Source organism: Pezoporus wallicus, unplaced genomic scaffold, assembly GCF_028554395.1.
Source record: "Pezoporus wallicus isolate ANWC-B61680 ecotype Strahan unplaced genomic scaffold, APGP_CSIRO_Pwel_v1 contig_6217, whole genome shotgun sequence".
Classification (NCBI taxonomy): Eukaryota; Metazoa; Chordata; class Aves; order Psittaciformes; family Psittacidae; genus Pezoporus; species Pezoporus wallicus.
The window spans coordinates 785,939-802,186 of record NW_026637336.1 but is presented as its reverse complement, the minus strand read 5'-3'; the positions used below and the strand labels follow the sequence as shown (position 1 = coordinate 802,186).

The following is a 16,248-nucleotide window of genomic DNA, read 5'->3' as shown; positions in this document are numbered from 1 at the left end:
AGTTTTCTGTCACACAACGGCCTCGGAAGCACAAGGGGGTGAGTGGTTTGAATGGATACGTAAGGCTACAGGGGCTTGCTTCCTGTCATCACCACCCCACATCTGGTTAAAATCACATCGCAGAAGGGAAGGACACTCAAGACAAAGCTCAATGAAGGCCGATGTCACCACATGGATCATCCCTCCCTCTTCCTTTCTCAGTATCACAGCAGAAGATGCATGGGGGGGGGGGGAAATGCACTATGTGAAACCAACCGTGGCTATGGACAAAAGGGAACCATTCCCTGGGGCCATAAAGCGTTGTTGGTTGGATAGGACCGTGAGCATCCATTCCAGCACTGCCAGAAAGAGCAGGATCAAACACAAACACATCTCCTGACCGAGGTCTCTAACAAAGAGCTAACACCGTGCTCAGGCACTGGAATAACCTGGCTGCCTCCCAGGACAAAGGGGACCAACGCAGCCATCTCTGCCTGCATCCTCCGGCAACACCCAAGGAGCAATAGAATGGGGAATAGGGAGAAGCAGCTCTCAAACAACTCATGCACAAGGCGAGGCTTTACGTTCTAGCCCCATTCATCCTTCCATTAGCCCTGATGCTTTAAGGATGCAAATGGTCCTTAATAAATAGCAGCAATTTCCCAAAGGCACAAGGCTCTCCACTGCATTACAGCGCTGTCATTCGATCAGCCCCTGGAAGCAATGTGCTTACCGGTGGATTTGATTTCCCTGACGTAGTTGCTTGGGAACCAGCCTGTTTTTCCATTCAAGGTCCCTTCCCACCAGCCCCCTTCTTCAACACGGGTGACATAAATAATGTCTCCTTTGTTAACGGAGAGCTCGTCCTCATTGGTCTGCTTAAAGTTGAACCTGGCCTTTACCACCAGCTGATGGCTGCCATTCTCGGTCATCTCCTAAGGAAAGAAACATGGGAAAACATCAGTAAGTAGTCCAAGAAAGCAGAAAGCATGAGGACGAGGCATTGTTCTGCTTTGTTGTGACAGCTGGGGTTCCAGTATTGCTCTTTAGGACAAGCAATAATGGCTTTCTGTTGTGTAAGCAGTCCTGCCAGAGGACCACAAGCATGGATTCAGCTTCACAGGGCAATGGAGAGCAGACAGGAATCGCTCGCCTCCTGTCACGCAGAGGAGCACTGTGGTTTGGAAGAAGCCACCATCCCCAACCAAGGCAGCGAAGCCGTGATGGAGATGAAGGGAGAACAAGCCTGGTGTGCTTGACCCAGGGGTACTACTCACCCCCCTCTACCCCGCCGCCATCAAACCCTTGGGAGATGTTAAAGAAAGGATACCACGGGCTTGGATTGCCTCCTTAGCACCCTCGCTGACTGGGAAGCTGCGCCGTTGGAGTCCGTGTGGGCACCTCCAGCCGCGGAGCTAAGAGAGGATAGATGTGAACATGGCCCCTTGGATGGCTGATCTGCTGGAGAGGAAAACAACAGCCGAGATTCAGCCAACTGTCCCCCATTCCTTCTACACCCCAGCAAAGCAAAGCCACACATCAAATCACGGGATTCCACTGAAATGCCCCTTAAAAAGCCTTTGGGCTTGGTCAGACTGGACAAGAGAAGGCTCCTGAAGGGGAGACCTGAGAGCAGCTCCAGTGCCTAAAGGGGCTGTGGGAAACCTGGAGAGGGGCTTGGGACAAGGGATGGAGGGACAGGCCAAGGGGAACGGCTTGAACCTGCCAGAGGGGAGACTGAGATGAGCTCTTAGGCAGAAGCTCTTCCCTGTGAGGGTGCTGAGGTGCTGGCACAGGGTGCCCAGAGAAGCTGTGGCTGCCCCATCCCTGGCAGTGTTCAAGGCCAGGTTGGACACAGGGGTTTGGGGCAAGCTGCTCCAGTGGAAGGGGTCCCTGTCCGTGGCAGGGGTTGGAACTGGAGGAGCTTTAAGGTCCCTTCCAACCCAAACCATGCCATGATTCTATGTGAAAAGCGAATGGCAAATAAAAGCCCTGGGAATGAATAATTCTTAGACCTCAGGATTTGTCAGCCAGCTGCAGTATTTGGGGAAGTCCAACACTAGAATTAATCCATTAAATAATTCAGAGAGGAAACTGCAGGAAAAAAGAATACTTGGTCCAATGCTGCCCAATGGGGAAAGCTGCTGGGCCCTGAGCAAGCACTGCTCGGGGAGGAATGCTGGACAGCCGGTCACACAATCACTCCTCTATTCAGATGAGTCCTTCTGGGTTCATTATACAGCTGAAAGAGGCTGGGCACCATCCTGATCCCTGCCCATGGCCTGCTGCCATCAGCCCTGTGAGAGAGGGATTCAGGCTGCACTGAGGAAGGAGAGCGGTGTAACCCCATGGAAGGGCTCAGAGCATCATCCGCAGCTCTTGGAGTTGTCTCTCTGACATACCCAAAGCTCCTCACTTTGCACACTGGGCTTGTTTCTCAGCCCCAGAACCCTGTTTAGATGCTGTGGAGCAGGAAACACCTGGGATTCCAGGCACCCAGTAATTCCCAGTGCTTCTCTGCTACTGTACCTCCCGCCACCCTGTGGGGCAATGCTCCTTCCTATGTGTCATGGTCCACAAATGAAGCAACAGCAGATACCATCATCCTGGTAAGCTGGGAACAACTGTTGAGATTTGCCTTGCAGCTTCTTTGTAGATTTAAGAGCATTCCCTTATTCCAGAGCTGCCGTTTTCCACCTGCACTGTGGACCTGGTATTGCCATGGGCCTCCAAAGGGGACCAGAGAGGAATGGTCCGCGGGCATTGCTGTGCTGCCTGTGCAAGTCCCCACATAACGTTTGGAGTTCTCCACTGGAAATGTTGCAAGAGGAGAGGGTGAATCCAGCCCCAAAGTGTGCTCAGGAACCAGCAAACACAAGCTCTAAAGCTGCTGTTCCCCCATTCTCCTCCAGCCTGAACATCAACATGGAAAAACCATTCCAGAGGGGAAGTCTGGTGGGAGTTACAGGAACTCAGCCGGGCTTTGATTCTTCCCAGAGGATTCTTGTCTCAATAGGAAAACACTTCATCCCTGATTGGACCTGGAGCAATACAAACTGCAAGCTCCAGGAGCACGGATGTGCTTTGTCCTTCCCCAGTGCCTTGCCCAATGGGGATCATGTCCATGACTACGACTTCCAAACCCTCATCCATCCCATACCCACGCACCAGTCTGCCCAGTCCCTGCTCCAGCAACAGACAACGTTCCCAGTATGTGCTGTCAGTGAGTCAGTTTTCTGCTCATTACACAACTGCTTGACAACCACACAGCGAATTCCCAGCTCCCTGCGCTGCAGCAACAGCAAAACAGCTCCGCATGGAAAACCCACTTTAAAAACACAGACTCTGTGTGTGTGTGTGGGGGGGTTATTTCTCTGGAGCATCCTGAGATTGGAGCAGCAGTGATTTCGGCTGCTCCCAGTGACTCCCAGGCCAGGAGGGGTGGACGGCTGCCAGCCTGAGATGTTCTTCCCCTGATTCCATCTGAAAAGGGAGGATGTGACCCAAGAGTCTGGACTTACTCAAGCCATCAGCCCCAGTCCCACGGGAACGACTCGGTTACTGTAGGTTTTGATGCTTCTCCCTGCCCCTCCCAATCTTCCACAAGGCTTTATAAATATCTTGCAGCAACCTAGAAACAAATGTAAAACTGACTTCGACAGTTTGGCAGGGAAACGTATCATTTATATGGCATCATGACAGCGTCCTATTTTACGCCTGGTCCAGCATGGAACGCTGCTGCCATATGTTGCTTAAACTATGGTTAAAATAGCTGGGGTTTCTGCTCACATTCCTACGCTATTTTTGGCAGATGAGCCTCGTCTGATCCAGCACAGCTGGTTTTCCTCCCCTGCCCTCACTGTCAGATAAAAGCATCAGCTCCGTATTGCTGCTATGTGGTGGGCAGCTGCTGAACGCTGAGTTTATCCCCTCCGGTTGGTTGCATAACAAGATCCACGAAGGCACAAGGATCTGGACTTCAAATGGATGCTCAGAAACACATTCCCACGGTGTTTCCTTGTCACCTCCTTCCCTCGGCCTCCGACAAGGGGGCTGGGATGCAGCAGCTCTGCAGGCGGCGGGATGCGCTGGCCGTAGCAGGGTACCACGCTTGTCCTGATGCTCCATTCATCCTCTGGTGGGACAGGCAAACCGGGCTCTCTGCAGTGGTGGCCTGCAGCACACAGGCTCCTGCTTCTCAAGGAACTTGGCCAAGCCACCAAGAAGCAACTGTTTGAGACATGTATTTATTTTACCCTGTACTTTTCCCAAGGGTGCTCTCTGCCTGAGCAGCTAATTATGGCGCAGGCATTGCGCTTTTTAACATCTCGACAGGGGAAGCATATGTTCAAACAGATGTTTGCCATGAAACCCAAGGATCATCCCAGCTTCCCTACGGCTCCGTCGCTAACGGGTGATAGAAACTACTCCCCAGCAAAGCTGCATCCCGAGCCTTGTGCAGTGATTGCAGGGGTGAGCTGGCACACGGGTGGCTGCCAGAACAGAGCTGGAAATAAGGGGAAGGTTGTGACAACGGCCCCACACACACCCCATCACAGCCCAGCAACAGGCGAGCACAGAGGCAGGGAAGTTTCTCCCTCTTTGCTTTCAGAGCAATGAAGCTCGTGTCAAATCCCAATGACAGCGTTTGCAGAGGCTGCTCCTGCTCTAGGTAACCTGCGTGTTACACACCCTGAGCTTTCTACATGGGCACACGGGGTGCTGCCATTCAGCAGAGCAGGCAGAGGCTGGGAGGAGATGTGCTGGGACTGAATCACGGGTCACTGACTTCCAGAGAGAAATGGAGGCTGAGCTGAGTGCTGGCTGCAGAAGGACAGCCTAAGAACTTGAATTGCTTCACAGCAGCATTATATGCACATACACACACACATATATACCATTATACACCATATATATATGTTCAGAGAATCAGAGAATCCCAGATTGGTTTGTGTTGGAATGGACCTTAAAGCTCATCCAGTCCCAACCCCTGCCATAGGCAGGGACACCTTCCACTAGAGCATGTTGCTCATAGCTCCATCCAACCTGGCCTGAAACAACTGAGAAACCCATCACAGACCACAGCCAGGCAAAAATGCAGTAAACCAACAGGAAAAAACCCTCCCATTAAAGGAAAACAGTGGGGTTTGTGTTTGAATTTCCCCCCTTTCAATAGCCTACAGTGCAACGTGCAGCAGGGAAACAGAACTGCTGCTGCTGCACTTTGGTGGGTGACCAGGACTCTGCAAGTCCACTTGTATGACCAGGGGCCACAAACACCTTCCACCCTGCAAACCTTTCCCAACCCCATGCAGCCCTGCTCCCCATGCCCTCAGGAAAGAGACCCTGGTCCTCTCACCCCTCCCCAGAGCACTGCACTGCCATCATCCTCCCTGTTGAACCTCTCCTTTCACAGCCTATGGGACTGAGCATCAGTTTAAAGCAGCCTGAAGGGATGAGCTCCATCTTTGGGATGGAAACCACAGGAGCTGATCTGCTTGGCTTCAACAGCACATAGAGAGGCAGGACAAGCCATGAGCTTGATTTCCAAATCCAGGAGCCTACTCCATGGACCAAGGGAGAGAGAAACATCAATACAACTGACAGAGCACCACGTCTGCTTGGGCATTCAGTAAGGACATGGGGCAGATGGACCTGTTTTTCTCTTTGGCTTGAAAACGCACTATTCAAACCCTGCTATTTGCATTTTGGGAGGTGCATGCTCATTTACATCGTGGCTCCTTTACAGTGACCTACTTTGAGGTCCCTTCATGCCATCAAAAGTGAGCAGAGGTCCCTTTGTGGAAAGCAATGATCTAAGCCAGCAAAGCGCACGCAGCCACACTTAAACCTGGGGTTGGTAGAAGCATGAAGTACCAATCCCACCATCCAGCATCAGCCCAAGCCTCCAGAAACCATCACAAACCGGGAAGTACCAAACAAACACCCCCCATGCCGGCATTTGTAGGAGAGGAACTGAAAAGACAACAGAAAAACCTCCTTGTTTCTTACCTTCAGTAGCTTTGCTTAGAGCTGTTAACGTGCTCAGGACCTTGATGAACTGCTCTCCGGTGTACAAATCATATGGATCAAACACCTGCCAAAGAGGAACTTGGTCAGTTGAGCCCAAAACACCCCACTGGGGCTGTGTGAGGGTATTGGTAAGGACTGAGAAGCCCTTCTGCCTGCAGGGAAGGGGTTTATTCGGGGCTGACAACATCCCTTTACAGTGAAGGAATTCCTGGGGCAGGGCAGGGGGACCTGGCAGCATTCCCATCACAACATCAGGGACAAGGGGAGGAAGGAATCAGTGCTGGCTGCAGAGCAGGGACTTGCAGAGCATCACGGGGAAGGTTATTGCTTGCCTTGAGGGGAGGAAAGATTTTGCTGCTATTTTTTGCTACCGAAAGCTGAAGAGATGGAGGCTGTACATAGACAGAGATATACACACACACTGTCAGCAGCAGAAGACACAAACACACAGTTTGCTGCTGCTGCAATATGGCACATATAATGCATATACACGCTTTGACAGGAAGACAAAAGCAGTTATTTTATGGGCAAAACTTCCACTCTAAGGAATTCTGCATTCCCAAGCCTCAAACAGACACACACACAGTTAGCAAGGGCTTATTTCCTGCGACTGGTGACTGGACCTTGTGCCCCCAGACCTTCAGAACTCACCCCCAGCACAACGAGGGGCAATTTGAGCTTCCAACCCCTCCTAACACCTGAGAAACCCCCTCAAGTTCACACCGACTGCACAAATCCTACCCTTAAGGAAGCAAAGAGAAGCGATACAAGTTGTTCCTGATACAAAAAGCTCCCGTTATCGGTATGACCGAGGCACCATCTGCTACCCCCCATACACACATTGTCTTGCAGATGGAGACCACAGATCCAAAGAACAGCGAGGCTGGTTTGAAAGCTCTCCTGGCAGACACCATCCACTTACAAACACTTCCAACATGCACGAGTATGTCCTGCTAAGTAAGTACACGAGGCTTTAAGTACCTCGAGGGTAGCACTGCCCTTTAGAACAGCCCTTTCTTCCTTTCCACACTGAGCTCCTTGAGCCCACTTGGCATCTCTCCATTAGGAAGGGGCCTGGCCTCTTCCGCAGAGCTGGATGCTCGCAGCATCTCTTGCTCTCGACAGACACAGTGCAGCAATAAAGTCCCACGAGGGCAGCACAGAATGGTAAGAATCTATCTACAAACTGACTCAGCCACTGGGAGAAAGGCTTTATAGAAACAGAGGGGGACAGCCTGCTGTCGTTAGAGATATTAAAGTCAGTAGCTCCACATCTACCGCTCCGTACATCCCCACCTACCTTGGGCTGTCTCCGAGCTGATCTATTGCCCTCACTCACTTGGCTGTGCTCCTGTGGACCACACAGACTGCATCCCCCGTGCCAGCTGGTGCATGAACTAGTTCTGTGCCCTGCAAGCACCGGCAGCGCTATCAGAGCATCACCTCCAGCCCTCGCCGGTGTCTGCGTGCACACGGAGATGGTAATGGAGAGCCCGGGTGTGCGCTGACCCTGTTGGCAGCCGCCGGAGGATGCAACGTTACAGCAGGAGGAATGTCTGTGTGCAGCTCTCTTCTGTGTCATTCCCTATCAGAGCCCTTCTTTTCCCCACTTAGGAAAGTCCAGAAAAACAAGTCCTGCCTTGAATGAACTGCATCTTCTTTCATTAAAGTAGCACAAAACAGCCCTGATGCTTCCGAGCACAGAATAATGCTGCAAGCTCAGAGTCTGGCAAAGTCCAGAGGAAAATGGTGGTGGGAAGGAAATTATAGCATCAAACCTAGCAATAACTGTAAGGACTTTCCTTCATGAAGAAATTCTCTGGAGTAGCTACCGTGGAGCAGCAGCTATATGGAAAACTCTGCTGGATCAGCTACTGTAGTGAATACACTCTGCAGCTTGTTCCAGAATAAATTAATCATACAGAAAAGTCCTCATTTATGAGCTAAAAATTATTTTTTCCAGCACAATCCATCCGTAATTCCATTCCTAACTGTCAGACAAGCTGTGGGGCTGGAAGAAAAATAGAAAGGGAAAAGGTTTTTTGCTTTTAGCTAATGGAAGATCACAGAATCCCAGTCTGATTTGGAAGGGACCTCAAAGCTCCTCCAGCTCCAACCCCTGCCACGGGCAGGGACCCCTTCCACTGGAGCAGCTTGCTCCAAGCCCCTGTGTCCAACCTGGCCTTGAACACTGCCAGGGATGGGGCAGCCACAGCTTCTCTGGGCACCCTGTGCCAGTGCCTCAGCACCCTCACAGGGAAGAACTTCTGCCTAAGAGCTCATCTCAGTCTCCCCTCGGGCAGGTTAAAGCCATTCCCCTTGCCCTGTCCCTCCATCCCTTGTCCCAAGCCCCTCTCCAGCTTTCCTGCAGCCCCTTCAGGCACTGGAGCTGCTCTCAGGTCTCCCCTTCAGGAGCCTTCTCTTCTCCAGGCTGACCCAGCCCAGCTCTCTCAGCCTGGCTCCAGAGCAGAGCTGCTCCAGCCCTCACAGCATCTCTGTGGATGTAAGCAAAACCCCTCTTAGATCTAGGCTGTCATCTGAGCATCTCTATTAAATCGCTCTCCCGACTTCCAGAGTCACAGACCGCAGCTCCGGCTGCTCCATCAGGCATCACACCGGCAGAGGGAAACCTGCGCTGCCGCACTGCCAGGCCTCCCAAAAGCACCGAGGAGGCGAGGAAGCGCCGGGCAGTGACAAGAAGAGCTCGAAAAATCCCTCCCGCAGCTGCACCTAGCAAGCTACCAGCACCCAAACGTCCAGGACCGGGTTGGGAGATGCAAAAGTGCCGGGAAGCCGGGCTGTGCTTCGAGCCCGAGCGCACCGCAAACCCAGCAAAGCCCCAAACCCGAGGGCTGGGACCGGACCGCCCCGCTCCGCTGCCGGGGATAACCGGGGGCTCCCCGGCGGGACAGACACCGGCAGCAGCCGGGAGCGCCCTGCGCACCGCCGGGCCCCTCGGCTCCGCTGCCCGCAGCAAGGATCCGCGCTCCGGTTACCCCAGCGGGGACACCGCGGTGCGAGGACACCCGTGGGGGGATGCCCGAGGGGGGACAAGGGGATGCCCGGCGCGGGTGCCGGTGCCCGCAGCGCGGTCGGTACTCACGGCAGCGGGCGGGCGGGCGCGCAGCCCCGGGGCATGGCGGCGGCGGTCGGGGCTGCGGGCGGCCGCTGCGGCTCTGACCCGGAGCCGGATCGCGGCGCGGGGAAGGGAAGGGAAGGGGAAGGGGAAGGGGAAGTGACAGGCGGCGCCGCCGCCCCGCTCCGCCCCGCCGCTCGCTGCGGGACCCGTGCGGCCGTGAGACCGCAGCTCCCTCCGCCGGCCGCGGACGGCAAAGGGAAAGGGAGGTGGGAAAAGGGGGAAGAGAAAGGCATGGGGAAGGGAAAAGGGAAACGGGAAAAGGGAAGGGAAGGGGGAAAAGTGAGTTAGGAAAGAGGGGTAAGAGGAAAGGAAAACAGGAAAGGAGGAAAGGATAGCGAAAAACAGGAAAAGGAAGAAAGGAAAAAGAGGAAACAGAGGAAAAGGGAAAGGAGAAAAGGAGCAAGAAAAAGGACAGGAAAAATGAGGGAGGGATAGGATAAGAAAGGAAACCCCAGGCTATTGAAATGATCACTACAGCAGGTTTGCACCACCAAGAAGAGAAATGCTGCAGAAGGGCCTGTAGAGGAGGTGCGGTTCCATTGAGGATTCTCAGAGACAGCACGTCCCGAGCACAGCACCAGTGCTGTGTGTGCCCATCTGGAAAGGGAAGGATGTGCTGTACTGAGCCGGGGGGAGCCCAGCTGTGGGTCCCAAACCCATGCAGGGACCTTGGGATGTCAGAAGACATCACACACCCTGTGAGCAGGAGGGGACTGGGACACGGGGTCCTTCTGAATCCAGACATACCCATCCCCAGCGCTCGTGCTGGGCAGCTCTGCCTTTTGATGTTAACCAGCTTAGGAAGGTAACGCTGCTTGGGAGCAAAACCAAAGCAGAGCAGGCTTTGGGAGCACAAGGGGGTGATGGTTCTTCATCTGCTCTTCCACTCCTTTGAGGTACAAACAGTTTGGTGAAGGCTGAAAACACCTCCAGCTGCAGAAATAGCTTCGGTTGTGCCCGCGATGGCAGTGCCATGCTGCGTGCTCTGTGTGGTTTAATCCAGCTATTGATTCCTCTTGCAGATACATTCTTGGTTCAACACAGATGCCAGCCCCTTGCTAGCAGTTTTGTGGTCATATTGGCAATAAAACGCTGCTGAATGAAGGTCTTGTCCTTCCTCAGCAGTAAATGATGCTTAGGTATTGACCTGCTGTTACTGTGTCAACAGCTAAAGCCAAGAACAATTCCCATTTTGCCCTCACAAACAAGCAGGACCAGGTGTTTCCTACCCAATTTGTCCCTTTCTTCATCATCTTTCCCCTCTATCTGCTACACTAGACTGCACAAACCATCAGGTTCTGTCCTGCTTGCATCCAGCTTAGCAGTGCTCACTCGCTGGACCAGACCTTGGGCTCACAGCCACAGCTCAGAGGTTAAAGCCACTGTTTCTCAGTCCAAACCACTAAGGACTCTTAAGCTCCAAAGAGGTGCCCACATCCTCTGTCTCAGCAGTGTTGGGCTGATGGATGCTCTCATGACTTGAACCAAATGCCAGACTGAAAAGCAGTTGAAGAGTTTTAGACACAGCCTCATTGTTTCAGCTCATCGCAGCACTTGCCTAGTACACAGGAGGTGTCAGCTTCTCCGCATGCTTTCTGTTCTAGGACTGACACATTTGAAGCAGCACATGGTTGCAGGCTTCAGTCCTGGGCTGAAGCTAAGGGAGACTTTGGTTATTTATAGCCAACAATGAGACGGATGACTCCAGCTCACACCACAGGCCTGCAGAGCTGCGGCAGCTTAATGGAGCCACCTCAAAGGAATGTCACTGAGTGTTCTTCTCCTTTCCTTCCGCTATGTCCAAATGTTTCCCTGCTCCTGTAAGGCAGGAGAAGGTGCCGTTTGTCTCGATGTGCTTTTCTTCCTAAGATTGGGTTACCAGGACAACAAAGAAGGGTAGGTGGGAAGCACATATGTGTGCCTCTGCAGGAGTAACCTCTTTGCATGCCCCCCCATTGGAAGAGATTGGCAAGCAGTTACCTGTTTGGGTTTCAACCCAAAGCTGTTGGAAACCCTACCTTCCACGCTGCTCCCCTGCCCTGCATGCTAGCAATGCCCACTGAAGTGATGCGTTCCAGATGGCAGCTGTACAAACATCTACGACAAAACCAAGTTTAAGGCACGGTGCGATGCTTTGGCAAAGTACAGTGAGGCCACACGATGCCAGGATGGGATGCCAATGGCATAGAAGATGTTTTTCATGCTTGAGATTCCCCAGGATGAGGCCCTTTTGTACAAGTAGAAGTTGTGAGCTCTGATTCCCCCAGAACATCCTCTTTCGCTCACATCTGCAACAGGAACAGGATCTTTGACCTTAACATGCATTTGTCAGTCTGAAGACAGAAGTGGCTCAGATCCAGTCCCAGGCTACTTCTTCATATCTAAGGAACAAGAGTTCTCTGCAGAGAAGGGCAGAATTTGACCAAACCATGAGGTTTTTATTGTCAAATCCAGGGTGTGGGCCAGGGCATTTAAACCCATTAAACCAAGAGCTTTCCTGATGTTACTCTTTCCTCAGGATGGGATAATGGAGCAGCACAGATTTTCTATCCTATGCTCATCTTCCTTAGACATAATACCCCATCACTGCAGCTTCAGGGTGGATAGATCTTGGAACCAGAAGTCTCCTTGCCAGTGAGATCCAAACAGGGCAGCTTTCAGAAGGAACAGAGGGTTTCCATGTCTGCCCTGGCTTTGCCTTCAGAGAGCACTTAGACAAGCTGGCAATATGGGAAGAGCCAGAGGGAAGCCAAAGCACTCTGCCTCGGGCCATGTCTTGCCCACCATCTCAGCTGCCCTACCTCTAGTGTTCCTCTGCCTGGAGTTCCTGAGGGAGAAGCAAAGTTCCTGTGTTCTAATGTGACTTCATATTTGGGGGGAAAAAAAAGAACAAGAAAACATATTCATTTCACTGCAAAATTTAAGCTTGAGAGATGTGAGCTTTTGTTCAGCTTTTGAGGTCTCCTTTCAGAGTGCAGGGCGGCCACATGAGCACTGGGGGAGTTCCTGAAGGATCAGAATACTTCAAAGATAAAAGGGGTTATAAATCAGAAGGAAAAAGAAGTCAGAAGCCTTTTCTGAAGTGTAAACCAAGGAAGAAAAAGCACAGGGAGGATCAGAGCAACACCAAGAGCTGGACACAGAATGATGCTGGTTCTTGGTACCTGTAAATTGTGGAGTGTGGCTGCAATAGTGCAGAACTGGCTTTTAAAACTACGAGATGCTAAAGCACAACGGTTGAGGGCTATTCCCTCGTCCTGATTTTGAGCTCTTTAAGGGTCCTGGGTTTTTTGCTGTTTTCCACTACAAGCATTATGATCGGTTTTCAAACACAAAAATAAACCCTCTCAAAGCAGAGGAAATCACACGGCCAGCACCAGAAGACTGGCAACAACTGATTTCTGATGTGGCAGGCCTTCGGTGAGTCTATATTTATCTGTTCTTCAAGCTGCTGCAGCAGCAAGGCTTGGAGAGATGCATTTACTGGGAAACAATGGGCTGGTGAAGCAGCTCTGCAACGAGCGTGTATTCATGCTGGGTTGCTCTAAGGTGCTGAAGAAAGGCTTTTTGCTTGCTTAGACCTACCAAAGGAAAAGTGCAAGTAACAGAGCTACCACGGGTTGGATGCTTCTTACCATAGTGCCTGAATAGTCTGTATAATGCCCAAGGATTCTGTCCCTGCTTCTGGCAGGTATTTTGCTTCCAGTGTTGGGCACATTTCAAAGGAGACAGTGACAGACAGCTCTTAGTAACAAGTTTCTTGTAGGCATTTAAGTGTGACACAGAAGTCTTTGCATTCTAAATCCATACGCACTTAGTAAAAGATCTGATGGCAAAAGGAGCTGACCTCTGAGGTCATTTAGACTCTGATCGTGCAAATACAAGCTATGCTTAAGCATGAGAATCAGTATTTAGATAGACCAGTAACAGCCACTGAAAAGGTGTCTTTTGACTTCATTAGGGTGATTTTTATGTACAAGGATCAATGTACAATGATGTGTTTGGCAGTTTCCCACACAACGGTTGCAAGGAGATGAAAATACTTCACTATCAAGAGTATTTTCTATCAGAGCAAGGCTAAACCCTGCAATCCCTTCTCTCCAACACTGAAAAACAATGTAAACAGGTCCACAGTTCAACTCTATTTTGACAGACCTCCTTTTATTGCTGCATGTATTCCTGCCTGACCACTTCGGCTTGTCTCAAAAGACGAGAAGGAATCTGTTAAGCTCACAGTCAATGCACTCTGTTTCCACATTCTCCAGACAGAATGTTAAGTTACCCATGCTCTGATTGCTGTCACTCATACAAAAGATGAGGAACGACACCGATTTCATCCCTCTGGTATCCGGCTTGTTTCCAAAGGCTGATGGAACAAGCACTTTATGACACTAAAAGCAAGGAGCCAAGCTGACTTACCTCCACTTTAAGAAGCGCACAGCCTTTCAGGAACTCTTGAATATTACTGATGCAATCGGCTTCATTTTTAGGCTCCAGGCAGTGCTAAAGAAATAGAATCCACTGAGCTCATTGCATTACCTCCTGTCTAGGCTCTATTCAGGGGGCTCTGCATGAATATTGACATGTGCAGTTTATACTGAATTAGGGAAGCTTCTGGAGGGGGCGGCTGGGGGAGGCAGGCAAGCTGTCGAAGCAGGAAGAGCCAGCCACTGGAGGAAGTGATGCACACATCGAGATGGTCGGCATCTTGTGTTGAATGTCAGCAGATGCCAGTGCCCCAAGCGGCAGTGGGAAACGGGTGACCTTTAAGAACACACTGCACCCCAAGCATCACGTATGAGCACAATCGGGAGCTCCCAGTCAGCAAAACTGATTTGTGCACAAGAAATAAAGGCTCCTGTCCTACAGGGTGGAGAAGCTGGTGTTTTCTTTCTTTTTAATTAAACAGCATTCTCCTCTGTGTTGCCATTTCCTCTCTCTCATTGGACTCCTTCCCTTTTTGCTCCTCTTGCAGCAGCTTACTACGCTCTTGGCTGGTCTGAATATATCCCCTGTAAAACTACAGCAGGAGCTTATATAGCTTCAGTACCAATGGATTTGCATGGATGCAAGGTTTGTGTTTTATTCCTGACTAACAAAGTGTTTTACACTAAGAGCTCTGAAAGAGTGAATACATTTACAGTTGTAGCTAATGGCATTTACGTAAATACAGACAAACTGCATCTCCTTCTATTCAAAACCAAGCTATTTTGATCTCTGGTAGGCCCGGTATTTCCTGCCACTGGATGAACATGTGTAACTTAGCCAACTGCAAACTTCTGGTGGTTTTTCCTGCCTGTAGAGACGAAATCAAAGGACTAAAGCTACAATTGCACCGTCCCCTCAATTAGGTGCCAGTAAGTGAGATGTAAACCATGTCGCTGATACTCCTTGCTCACCTTACCAAAGCAAAGCACAAAGCAGGGCAGGATTTTACTGTTTCAAGCTCCCAGAAATGCATCGTTAAGAGAGCAGTTACCTTTTCAGCAGATCCCGGAAGCAGTCGATTGATGAGTTTACAAAGCACAGTTCCATCTTTGAGAGCAGCTTTCAGGAACTCTTTGGGATCATCTACTGTTTTCTTCGGGGAATTTAACACTCCTAAGGAAATCAGCCACGTTACAGTTTGTTCTTCTGGATTCATCCTGGAGCGCTGTGCCGCCAGCGCAGTTCTCCTGTGCAGCAGCTTGCTGGAACCCACATCCGTGATTACATCTTCCTGCCTCTGCTGCTGCTTGCACAGCTCCAGGGTGAAACTACCTTTTTTTTTTTGCTCAGCACAGAAATTCACCAAAGCTTAAGAACCAGAAGTACTCTTCCTGGGAGGTAACAAACTTGTTCTCGAAGCAAAAGAGCTTCTAGCGCTCTGTTAAAGACAGTCAACCACACAGTTCCAACATCACTAGAAATAGAAGTGGTTTATGTGGATTCTGGTTCCACCAAAAGCATCATAGAATGGTTTGGGTTGGAATGGACCTTAATAGCATCTAGTTCCAACATACCTAATGACTTTCTCCTTCTGGTAGCCTGGCAAATGTGGCCTTTACTTATAGCTATTGTCCCAAGAAACAAATTTGTCTTTACTACTGTAAATAGAGGTATTTACAGCTTTAAAACGGAACTTCACACTAAAGAGGATTGGGAGCAGCATTACACTGACTTTAAATCAGCCTTTTTTGACTTCATGGGGCAAACCTAGTTATTAAAATTGCCTTTTAAGAGTTGTTTTCAAGATCTGAATTTTGAAAATGAATTCTGATCATGCACTGTATGCAGAAAAAATAATGGGGGTTTTCAATTGCTTTATGTAAGTGCACATTTAATCCAAATTGGGGCTCGGGAGATGCTACATCTCTCAAACATCTGGATAACTTAGGAAAGTTCATAAAATTAAGTCCTCCAAAGCTGAGCATTAAGCTTCCCAACTATTTCACTCATCCTGTTAAAATGTCCCTTTCCACCAGCAAGTCAGGATCCACTGGAATTAATCAGTTTCACCTGCTCTGGTGTATTAACCATTACTAGTGATCAGATTAACTTGAAGAAATCCAGTTGTCCTGACACCTTAACTGTCCTTTCACCGGAAGAGATGGAAAGTGAAGTCATTCTCAATTTATGATGCCAAAGAAGTTGGAGCAGCATGGATTGAAGCAATACCATAGGAACAAATATCCTAGAGACCAGCACTGCACAGTGACAACGTTCTCAGCCAATTCTTAATCCTGTTACTTGAAGCAACTGTTTTGAAGACATCGGTGGTCTCAAACTGCTTAGGGTTAGTGATTTAAAGGGTAGGAATAGAACAGCAGAAGGATAAATTACATACAGTAAACATGCTTGGGTTTGCATCTCCACTTTCCAGGTCTTATGCCTGCTCCTGGGACCTACTTTTAGCAGCCACCAGTAAGAAAACAGAATTGCTCTTTTAGGGTTAGACACATTTTGACCTTTGTGAGGACAGGCTGAGTTCCATTTCTCTGCTCTAAGGACATGGTAGTAACATATAGCTGCAGACAGTGGGAACAGTAAAGCCAACTGAAGCTCCATCGAACTCATTGCTATCTGGTGAAGTGCATCTACAACTATCCATATGTGCC

The 16,248-nt window shown here is 50.2% G+C and overlaps 1 protein-coding gene across 6 annotated transcripts in view; it reads right to left on the bottom strand.

The window, feature by feature from the left end:
- Positions 1-15,016, bottom strand: part of ARHGEF6 (Rac/Cdc42 guanine nucleotide exchange factor 6) — a 38,739-nt gene extending 23,723 nt beyond the window's left edge. For 2 of the 6 annotated variants that reach the window (XM_057404868.1, XM_057404869.1), the window contains exons 1-5: positions 14,631-15,015; positions 13,571-13,654; positions 5,992-6,076; positions 1,310-1,437; positions 713-914 (exon numbers count right to left, since the gene is read on the bottom strand). In XM_057404868.1, coding sequence (XP_057260851.1) covers positions 713-914; positions 1,310-1,437; positions 5,992-6,076; positions 13,571-13,654; positions 14,631-14,795 — 664 coding nt within the window. In that variant the 5' untranslated portion in view covers positions 14,796-15,015. Of the gene's footprint in view, positions 1-712; positions 915-1,309; positions 1,438-5,338; positions 5,509-5,991; positions 6,077-9,115; positions 9,217-13,570; positions 13,655-14,630 lie in introns of those variants that run through there. The other 4 variants (XM_057404870.1, XM_057404874.1, XM_057404872.1 and 1 more) reach the window with 4 other exon arrangements.
- Positions 15,017-16,248: the final 1,232 nt, after the last annotated feature.